Source organism: Eimeria tenella, genomic scaffold (genome assembly GCF_000499545.2).
Source record: "Eimeria tenella Houghton genomic scaffold, Eth_scaff131, whole genome shotgun sequence".
NCBI classification, from domain to species: domain Eukaryota; phylum Apicomplexa; class Conoidasida; order Eucoccidiorida; family Eimeriidae; genus Eimeria; species Eimeria tenella.
The window spans coordinates 70577-81483 of NW_013541505.1; the positions used below are offsets into that span (position 1 = coordinate 70577).

Sequence of the window (10907 nt, forward strand, 5' to 3'; positions counted from 1 at the left end):
CCTAACTATGGAAGCGACAGCTCCCCTAAAGGCTTAACTATGGAGGCCAGAGCCCTTCTGCTGAACTTTATAGAGAGGCCTCTAGGGTCTAGGCTTCAAGCCAAAGTGCTTGGCATTAAAGGCCAAAGCCCCTCTCAGTGCTTAAACCCCTCTCAATGCTTAACTTACAAGGCCGAAGCCCTTCTCAATTCTAATTTTGAGGTCGAAGCCCTTCTGGATCCCAATCTTGAAACCAAAGTCCAAAGCCCAAAGCCCTCTCAATCCTTTGTTTCAAGGGCCAACCCTCCTCCAATACTAAATTCTTAAAGGTAAAGCCTCCCTGCAGTTTTTTCTTAAGGCAAGAGACTGCTTTAGTGCATAGCTCCAGGCCAAAGCCCCTGTTATTACTTAATTTTAGTCACCTGACTTTAAGGGCAAAGCCCCAGTTACTACTTGACTTCAACCACTTTGCTTCAAGGTCAAAGCCTCCATTACTACCCTAACTGCTAAACTTGAGGCCAAAGCTCCCGTTATTACATAACTTCAACTATTCAACTTCAACGCCAATGCACCCGTTCCTAATTAGTTTAAATACTTAGCTGGGAGGCCAAAGCCTCCCCCAGTGCTTAATTCAGCGCTCGCCAGTTACTTAGCTAGCCGGATCTAATGCCCGTATGCCGCCACGGCTAGCTGAAGCTGCGTTCTGGCTAGCAAGGGCTGCTGAGCAGCTAGCTGTAGGAAGCCAGGGGCCACGGCTTGCCCAGCACAACAAAAACACAGCCAAAGTTGAAACAAAAAACACCATACGAAATGGGAGAGTAAGAGAGGCCCTCTAGCCTGCCTTGGTGCCTAACTATGCGGACCCAGTGCCCCTTCTTTGGCTCTGGCTGCGGCTGGGCAGATGGGGGCCCCAGGCCAGCAACCGAAGCAGAGGCAACTCCCTCTGTTGCGAGGGGAGCCATTTCCGGGGTGAAAAGAGTTTATTGTATTTATTGAATGGATTATTTAGCTGCTGTGCGCACCGCGGGCGCCCGCGGGTGCGCCCGAGTGGCCCACACATGAGCTATTCTTCTAACTACTTGCAGCTAGCACTCCAAGCCTATTCGCCTGTTGCAGTACTTCAAGCCTATGAAGGCCATCGCGCGCAGCACAAACGCTATGGCCGCCAAAATGGCCAAGTTGGGCCCCAGTCGCGTGTCGCTGAGGCCCCCAGACACTGACAGGAACTCCGGAGGCAGGCCTTCCCAGGTGGGGTTGTTGTTGAACTCGTTCGCCGTGAAACACAAATAAGGGTAGTGAATGAAGGAAATGTACTTCAGCCAGCGGATCCACGACTGCGTAGCAGCAGAAAAAGCCACAAAAAAGCAACACAAACAAGTCAAACCAACCCCGCTCAGCACCCCATTTCGTTCCGTTTGCTGCTGCAGCTGCTGCTGCAGCCGAAAAAAGCAGCAAATGCTGCTCCCGCTGCAGCTGTTTTCCTGGCAGCAGCAGGGAGTCAAGGACTCACTGGGATGTCTTGCTCGCGGATGTAGAACCCGCAAACGAGGAGAATCACAACGAGCACCACCGGAGAAAAACTCTGCGCAACCGACAGCCTCGGGGCTGCAGATCCAGCAGCAACAGCAGCAGCAGCAAAATGAGGCTCTCGACCTGTCGCTGTGTGCGTGCACCCAGCAACAGCAGCAGCAACACAAGGCCTGGCAACTACTGAAGGCTGCTGGAGTTCTTGCTTGAGCACTGCGCTGTGAGTTGAGGTGTCTGTACACTGCAACCCCAACAGCCACGGATTCAGCAGCTCACAAATGGAGGCCGCGAAGAAAAGGAAAGAAGTCGAGGCGAAAATGGACAACTGGGCAATCACCAAGTACAACACAAAACGAACAAAATCAGCTGACATGCCTGAAAGACACAGAGCAAACGCCGTGCACAGCAGATAGCCATGCAAAACGATACTAACAAAAAAGATCCAGCCTAAAGGGAGAAATGGGCTAGTCTAAACATATTTAACCTTCTCGATTGCAGCCGCAAGAAAAGACGTGTAATGGCACTGACACGGAGCAGCAGCTTGGCTGGCCGCCTGCTGCCTGTGCAGCAAAGCCGCTGCTGGATACCGCGGCACTTAGCTAGCTAGCAGCTAGCTTAACTATCAGCTAGCTAGAAACTAGCCTAATTATCAGCTAGCTAGCAGCTAGGTGGCATCTCTCAAGCCCAGCTGCCGTGGGGAGACGTGGGGCGAGGCGTACGTACACCTCAGAGAGTCTGCGTACACCTCGGAGTGTGTACGTACACCACAGAGCAACGGCCGTGAGACTCACCCGACATCCAGTAAGATATAACAAGAACAGCCGTGAGAGGCAAATGCTGGAAAGGCATAGACGCGAGCGACTTGGCCATGAAGTACGCGAATGGGGTATAAGTTCCATTTGCGGTGTCTCTACATAGCAGCAGCAGCAGCAGCAGAAACAAATACAGAAGCGCAGCTTAAGAGTGCATCTTCTGCAGCCCTTCTGACCGCCGCCTGTTCCTGGCCACTGAATGTCTAGATATGGGCAGACTAGCTGGCTAGCTAGCTGGATAGCTAGTCAGCTAGATGGCTAGCTAGCTGGCCAGCTAGCTAGCTAGACAGCGCAGCCCACAGCCACACTTCAGCATCCCCACCTGTTGAAAAGCTCGCGGTCTTCAGCAAAAAGTGACAGACAGTCAAGCGGGGCAAAAACAATGTGCGTGGCGAGAAAGAAGATACACCCCAGCATGTTGCGCGCTGCTATTTCTAAGGGGCCGCTCTCGGGCACCTTCCAGAATATAGCACCTGGAAAAAACAAAGCCAGAAAGAAACAAAAAAGGCTTGTTACAACTGAAGACAGACGCCAGTACACTTTTCTGCCGCAGTGCTGCTGCTGACACTGCAGCCCTGCGGCGGCGCTAGGCTGCGTCTGCACTTGCTGCTGCGCCCGCTGCAGCAAGGTGCTGCAGCAAGATGCTGCGCTCGCTGCAGTAGGCTGCTGCACCAGTCGCGGCAAGCTGCTGCGACCGCTGCAGCAGGCTGCTGCAACCGCTACAGCAAGCTACTGCGACCGCTGCAGCAAGCTGCTGCGACCGCTTGCTGCAGCGGTCGGCTGCTGCTGGAGCCTTCTGCAGGCTTTGTGGGCATTTGTTGCTGCTGGACTGCCTCACCCACAATGAAGCCGAGAAGAGTGTTCAGCAGCAGCTGCACAATTGTCACCAGCGGATTTCGCACGAAGTTCACCGCCGTCATCCGCATGATCACCAGAAACTCCGTTACCCAGCGGCTCCTGAGGCCGCACAAAGGAAGCCAGCACACCGACATACATACTATACAGTATCACATTACAGAGCATATATATTATATAGTATACATATATATATTGTATTATACGAGACAGCACGACCACATACATCCTATGTAGTATGTGCATATATTTATAGATATTATATATATATATTGTGCGAGACAGCACTCTCACGAATATATAGTGTTCATGTATATATACACCTTTATATTTTCTTTTGTAGTATGCACGCAATATATATTTTGATTATCGGCTTATATGTTAATAAACACATATATGTAATACATGCATACATGAATTTTGGCCCTCATATATGTATGACAGAATGAATCTCCATTGTATTATATAGTGTGCAAATAGTGCATACTTCGAGTCCCGCTTCAAATGCCAATGTACCTATACACCCGATGCATGCACACATGCATTTTGGCCGCCAAATATGTATAACAGCCCAGAGAAAGGTTAGAAGAGCACACGGCTGAGAGCTAATAAAGAAAGACTCTGGACAAAACCACCAGAAGTTCTGCAGGGGCCCCTTGTAGGGCCCCTGCGTCCCACAGGGTCTGAGCACGCCGCTGGCGGCCAGGCAGAAAAGTGGGGCCTCTGCGGGGGTTTGGGCTTATCTTACAAGAAGGCTCTGTGGGCCTGCAGGCGCTGCTGCAGGCCCTTGTAGACCTGCTTGTCTTTGGGCTGCTGCAGCTCCTGGTCAATGCGAGCAGCAACAGCAGCACAGAGAGGAGAGGCCTGGTAGAAGGCGGGGAGGCGGTCAACTTCTTCTTGAGTGACTGTGACGCGAACCATGTGGGACTCGAAGTGCGAAAGCTGAGGCCCCTGGGCCTCTTCTGTGTCTGCTGCTTCCATAAGAATGTGTGCAGCGCTTTCTTCCCTGCCCAGGGGCCTGTGTTCCAGGGGCCCCATGATGCCCCCCTCTGCCAGCTCTTCCTCCATCTCCGCTTCCCGCCGCTGCTGCTGCTGCTGCTGCGCGGCATGCTGTTGCTGCTCTTGCTGCTGCTTCGGGTGCTGGCTGCTGCAGGACGGCAGCGTCAGCAGCTGCTCCCCCACAGGGCCCCCCGTAGACTGCTGCTGCTCCTCCTGCGGCTCGCTGCGCACTGTAAGCAGGTCCAGCAAAAAGTCTGCGGGGTTAAACCGCGGGGGGCACCGCAGCCCCAGCCGCGCGAAGTAGCTGCTGCACTGCGTCGCTGGCCCTTGAAACACTATTTGCCCCCGGTGCAGCAGCATCAGTTCATCAAACATGGCAAACAGCTGCAGCACAGACACACACCACCGCTCTGTGGCTTCAGCGCTTTGGCCTAAACGGCAGAGAGGGAGTGCTGCTGCTGCGCTGGCTGCTGCAGCACTGGCTGCTCCTGCACTGGCTGCTGCTGTGCTGGCTGCTGCTGCACCAGCTGCTGCTGTGCTGGGTGCTGCTGTGCTGGGTGCTGCTGCGCTGGGTGCTGCTGTGCTGGCTGCTGCTGCATTAGCTGCTGCTGCATTGGCTGCTGCTCCGCTGCTGAGGGCCCCGCTTGGCGATGCAGGCAGTGCCCGGAGCTTTCGCACCAAGAGGAAAGCAAGAGAACTACATAAAGGTGATGGACACCACAAGAGAAGTGCTGTTGCTGTTGCTCAGGTTAAGCTAGTTTGGCCTTAGGGTTAAAGTCCAAAAGGTGAAAAAAAAGAAAAGACCACCAACAAAGAAACTCACCTGAGACCGAGGCTGGTGCACTGTACAGACAACTGTGCGGCCCCCCGTCCGCGCCAGGCGCAGCAGCAGCCGCATCGTGTCGAAGGCCAGCGCAGCATCTAGCCCTGACGTAGGCTCATCTGCATGCAGCAGCAGCAGCAGCAGCAGCGGTAGCAGCAGCAGCATCAGGTTTTGGTGCTGCAGGCTCAGGATTTGAGCCGGACAGAAGCTGCTGACGCGCCCAGAAGCAGCTGCAGCCGAGGCTGTTTAGAAACCGAGGAAATGGTCTAATGATTATTTACTGGAATTGCATTCTATTTGGTTTACCCAAGAAAATAAGAGAAGGGTTATTCAGCAGCTCCACCGCCAAAGCAACTCTTTTCATTTCGCCGCCGCTGAGGCCCTTGCGCTCGGAGCCGCCAATTCGGGTGTCTCGACAGTGGTACAAATTCATGGACTGCAGCACCTCTTTCATGCGCTGTTCCCTTTCCTGCAGCAGCAGCAGCAGCAGCAAAAGCGTCGTTTCTGCAAATGCAGCACTTTTATAAATGCAAATTATTAAATTTTACATATTTATTTGCCATTTTTGACAGCTGCACAAATAACAGTCGAGATCAAGCACTAAAGAGAACAGAAAGCTGCGCTGGGCGAAGGGGGCGAAGAAAGGCAGCAGCAGGCGGAAACGAGAACAAGCAGCAGCAGCAGACATCTCTGAGCCCTAGGGCCTTTTATAAAAGGTACTTAGTTACTAATTTTGCTTTTAACATTTGAATTGGAATCTGCTTTCAACAAGGAGGGGACAAAAGCTAAATTCCCTCTTTTGTGGGCCAGCCAAAAGCGCTGCTTGCAAACCGGCGGCTCTGTACTGTTCAAGAGTCCCCAGAAGCAACAAGGCAGCAGCAAGCAGCAGCAAACACGTAGCAGCAGCAGCGAGCAGCAAACAAAGACTCCTCACCTGTCTAGAAACGCCCGGCAGCTTCAAAGCGGCGAAATAAGAAAGATATTCCCAAACGGTGACATATGAGGGTAGAATGTCTTTCTGTACATACACCCCAGAAGCGCATAGTGGGGAAAAATCAAAAAAAGATTAAAAGATAAAAAAGCAGAAAAGGAGAATTAAATTTCCAGCAGGGGGAGGAACATGCAGCAACAAGACGCCCGCAGACTCAAAGGCAAATAGCAGCAAACTGGCCCGTCAAGAGCACCCCTACCGCTGCGCCCCGCAGCAGAAACTGCAGCAGCAGCAAGTGCAGCAGAAGCAGCAGTAAGGCACGCTGGAGCCACACAGGAAGGCACCAAGAATAGAGAAAAAAGAGACACCGGGGGAGCCGCAGCAGCAAACGAGCAGAGGCAGATGCAGCAAGCAGCGACGGCGGAAGTAGAGACAAGATGCCTTCAGACTTCAGAATATAAAAACATGCAGCAAATAAGAAAGAGACGGAGACAAAAAAAGAAGCCGCAGCTGCTGCAGGCCGCCCCACACGTCCCCAAGACAGAGTTATCTGTGTAGAGGCAGCTCGAAATGAAGCATTTCCGAGAAATAAAAACAAAAGGAGTAAAAAATATAATTAAAAGTGGCAGGTCACCTGCATTATATAAGTCGAAAAAGAGGACAAAGGAGAACCCGCAGGGGCCCCCCGGTAGACCAAAGTTCCGGATATTAATACTCGCGAAGAAGCTTTAGAGCGGCCTGCAGCAGCAGCAGCAGCAGCAGCAGCAGCAACATTCGAAGCAGCAGCAGTAGCAGCAGCACAAGAGAACTGGCGAAGCCGCATTAGCATCCGGAATAGCAGCAGCGTTTGAAGCAGCAGCAGCCGCAGAGTCAACAGCAGCAGTTACGCTGCATCTGCTGCAGCACAGGCAGCGGCGGCCCCTGGTGCCGCTGCAGCCGCTCTAGGGTTTAGAGTTTAGGGTTTGGCTAAACCCTAGGGCTAAACCCTAAAGCCACCCCAGCCGCACCTGCCAGGGCATTCAGCAGAGTGGTTTTGCCGGAGCCACTGGGGCCCATAATAACCAGCATAGAGCCTGGGCGGACGCAGAGGTTAATATCCTTAAGAATGACGTTGAGGCCTGTGTTGCTGCTGCTGCTGCTGCTGCTGTTGCTGCTGCACTGCCTGCCGCTGCTCTGGGCCGTGGAGAGCCCCCCGTGGGGCCCGGAAAGCTCGCCCTCCTCGAGCTGCAGCGGCGCCGACTTGCTGCTGCTGCTGCTGCTGCTGCAGCATAGGCTGCTGCAACACAGGCTGCGCAGCGAACCCGAAAGGTCCCGCCGAGTCCGAATTGCGTAGCAGAAGTTCTTTGCTATCAGAGTTACTGGAGCCACCGCAGCGGGGCTGCTCCAGGCCTTGCCTTCCGTGGGATGGGGGCGCCGCAAGTGGGGCCCCCCCATCCGGGGCCCTGTGGAGGGAAGTCCTGCGTCTGGGGCCCCCTGGGGGGCCCCCAGGAGGCCCTCGCGGGACAGCTCCATGGCTGAAGTTGTGTTCACTTCAGCCTCTGCCTTCATTTTGGTCTGTTGGCTCCCCAGCTACGGCAGCAGCACCCGCGGCTTCAGTGGCAGCAAGCCAGCAGCAGTAGCGAGCAGCAGCAGCAGCAGAAATGAACCGTTCCAGGTGCTGCAGCGCAGCAACTTGAAAATGTAAATTCGAAGGTGAAACCCTCTGAGACAACAAGACCCGTTGGCGACACGCAGGCAGCCCGATGCTCCAGCGGCGGCGTAGTTGAGCTGCTGTGGTTTGCGTGCACCTCTGGGAGCGCCAGCAGACGGCCATGAGAAACTAACGGGAGGAAACAAAGTAGCTTTACTACTTTGGAACGCAAATAAGATCCAAACAAACAAGAAACACAGAAAAAAAGGGAAGACAGGCGGCGGCGGTGGCGTGCAATTCAATGCTGGTGCTGCTGGTGCTGCTCCAGGTGTATGTACACCTGAGCAGCCACCACGAGGCGCTCGCAGTCGCAGTAAATGAAAAATTTGGATTTACTCCAGGAAACAGCAGCAACAGCACTCGAGAAGCACATGCATCAGTGCAACTCTCAGCATAACCTTTCTGCTGGCGCTGCTGCTGCTGCTGCTGCTGCTGCTGCTACCGCTGCTGCTGCTGCAACTGGTGAATAGTAGCCAATGTGTGCACGTGTTTACTCACAGCAAGCGCTCAGGTCGTTTAAGATAGGAGTAGAGACATTCATTGCAAAACTGCTAACATAAGCTGCTTGCCCAGTATCTGTGAGCAGCAGCGGCTCCTGGAGCAGCAGCTGATGGTCGCTGCTCATGGTCGCTGCCGCCGCTGCTGCTGCTGCTGCTGCTCACCATTGCATGCGCGGTGTGCGGTCTTAACGGGGCTGGAAAGGGACAGTCCGTGCTTCTTTTTGATTGCTGCTGTCTCTGTTGCAGCCTGTGCCCTTTCCGAAGTGTACAGACACCTGCTGTCTCAGTCGCGCCGCAGCAGCTCCGCCACCATGGGCTTTGACTGCAGAAATTTCACTGAGACAAAGCCAGCTGAGAGGCTGGGGGGCCCCGTTGATCCTTAAGGGCCTCTGGTTCTCCTGCAGCAGGCGTCCCGTGCAGTTGCCCTCAGGAGGTGCCGCTGCAGCAGCTGCTGCAGCTGCTGCTGCTGCTGCTGCAGCCGTCGCTCTCCACGAGCAGTTAGGGCAGCTCGCAGGGACAAACGCAAGCCCTGGACGAAAAGGAGTGGGGAGGACTGCGTGTAGGACACAGCAGCAGCAGTTACTGCTCTTGCTGCTGCTGTTGCTGCTGCAGCAGCAGCATAGCAGCAGATCCAGCAACGCAGCGCTACCTGCCCCTGCCGACGAATACTTTAGGGGACGCATGCCTGGAGGCAAGCGCAGCCCCTTGTAGGGGCTCTGCGTGAAGCACAGCAGCAGGAAGAGCAGCAGCAGCAGCAGCGGCGGTTACAGCAGCAGCAGCAGCAAGGGCCGCGACTGCGGTGGCCTCAATGTTCCCTTTTTGCTGCGCCTTCTGTCTCTCCTCCTGCTGCTGCCACAATGGCTCAGAGAGATGCCTTTCCTATTTCGTATTACGGTGAGGACTGTAACCCTCATGCTTCAGCCGTGGCTACTTACACAAGGGTGTAAGACTAGGGTTTGGGGTTTAGGGTTTAGGATTTAGGGTTTAGGGTTTAGGATTTGGGTTTTAGGGCTTTGGGTTGACGGTTTAGAATTCAGGGTTTGAGGCCGCACAATGGCTCTTCACCTAGTTGTAGGGTTTAGGGCTTAGGGCAAAGGTTCGATGCGTCACAGTGGCTGACCACTTTCCTGGGGTTTAGGGTTTAGGGCTTAGGGTTTGAGGGCCTTGGGGGTTTGAGTGCGTTGGTTTATAGATGAAAACGACATTTGGCCTCTCCTGCGGCCATCTATAGAGGAGCGTTTGCCTCTGGAGCCGCTTTTGCTGCGGGGAGTTTATGGAGGGGGCAGTGCTGCTGCTGCTGCTGCTGCATGCAGCAGCAGCGCAGTAAACTTGTCTTTTGTTGCGCAGTCTGCCTTTGTGTCTGGGGCCCCCCCGCCGCCAGCCCAGGGGCCCCCTGCTGCCTTTTCAGTGGCTCAAAAGGCAGCTGCTGGGGCCCTGGCTTCGCTGGGAGTGAGTGTTGCTGCTGCTTCGCTGGCTGCTGCTGCTGCTGCTCCCGTGACGCCCGCAGCAGCAGCAGCAGCAGCGGAGTCGCCCAGCCTCGTGTGGACAGCAGCAGAGAGGCCCTTCGTGCACCTGCTGCTGCTGCAGTACGACAGCATTGAGGTGTACCGACAGCAGCAGCGGCGGCTGCTGCGGATCTGGAGTGAGCGGCTGCTGGAGCAGCACGAGGAGTGGCTGGTTGTTGCTGCTGCTGCCTGCAGCAGCAACGAAGCAGTGGTGAAGCAGCAAAAGAAATTCATCGAAAAAATCCGCGCAGACCTAGGCAGCAAAGACAGAGTCCTCCGGCTGCCTCTGGGATCGATCGATCCCAGCAACAGCGCCCTTGCGGAGCAGCTCTGGGCGGTGAGAAGATCTTTTCTTCATTTTTTTCTCCATTTTTCCCCATTTTCCCCCCTTTTTCCCTTTTCTTTATGCTTTCCTTCCCCTGGCCATGCCTCCTCCTCTTTTCTTCATTCAAATCTAGGGATTAGGGTCTTTGAATTTCCTTTTTCCCTTCTATGTTTCCCCTTTTCTCCTTCTGGAGTGTCTTTGTTTTGCCACTGCTGGGAGCCGCTGCTCTCTGGGCTGAGGCTGCTGCGCGGGGCCTCTGAGTCTTTCTCTATTGTCTGAATATATTTTAATAAATGGTGTTGTTGAATTGAGTCTATTTCTTCAAATTAATTCTGGAAATAAAAACTAAGGGAAAGGAGTTCCAGCTGCTGCGGGCTTTTGCCTCTGTCTCCTCTGCTCTGTAGGCTTTCTTCCAGCGGCTCCGCGAGGCGCTCACAAACGCGGTAGAGTACCGCATCATGCTCGCTGAGGACGCAGTGCAGCGGATGCAGCAGCAGTTCCAGCAGCAGCAGCAGCAGCAGCAGCAGGTGTTGTCCGCAAGCGTCTTGGCTGCCAGAGACACGCTCGCCTGCCTCCTAGGGAAATGCGGCCGATACAGCGACGCCCTGCGAGTCCTCGACGCGTGGGAGGGCCCCTCTCTGCAGTCCCTGCCTCGCCACCCAGCAGGAGCAGCAGCAGCAGGAGCAGCAGCAGCAGCAGTGGGGGACGCGAGTTTCGCCGTGGGGGGCACTGACGGGCTGCCGCTGCTGGCCTGCGAGTGGCGGGCTGCTGCGCTGTCTGTACAGCTGCGGGGGGGCACCCTCGGGGCGCTGCAGACTTGGGAATATTTATTTTGTCGACAGTCAGTTTATTTAATGCGGCTGGGAAAGCTGGAGGAGTTGGGCTCTAGGGGCCTCACGCTGTTTGCGGGGGCCCTCAGAGCTGCTGCAGCACAGCCCCCAGATATCCTTGCCAGAGTCAT

General features: G+C 54.8%; 2 protein-coding genes across 2 annotated transcripts; one reads left to right on the forward strand and one right to left on the reverse strand.

Moving 5' to 3' along the window:
• Positions 1–1064: 1064 nt before the first annotated feature.
• ETH_00021765 (ABC transporter, putative) lies at positions 1065–7474 on the reverse strand (the record flags this gene model as incomplete). The annotated part of the gene is made up of 12 exons (XM_013373320.1): positions 1065–1313; positions 1490–1584; positions 1783–1881; positions 2298–2416; positions 2641–2791; positions 3157–3275; positions 3922–4556; positions 4996–5114; positions 5302–5464; positions 5930–6013; positions 6561–6664; positions 6934–7474. 12 exons carry the CDS (start codon positions 7472–7474, stop codon positions 1065–1067), a joined length of 2478 nt encoding a protein of 825 aa, XP_013228774.1.
• A 1499-nt stretch (positions 7475–8973) lies between these two features.
• Positions 8974–10730, forward strand: ETH_00021770 (uncharacterized protein; the record flags this gene model as incomplete). The annotated part of the gene is made up of 3 exons (XM_013373321.1): positions 8974–9010; positions 9309–9958; positions 10351–10730. Coding segments are annotated over 3 exons (1067 nt in total), but the record flags the coding sequence as incomplete, so codon positions are not given.
• Between the last annotated feature and the right edge of the window lie 177 nt (positions 10731–10907).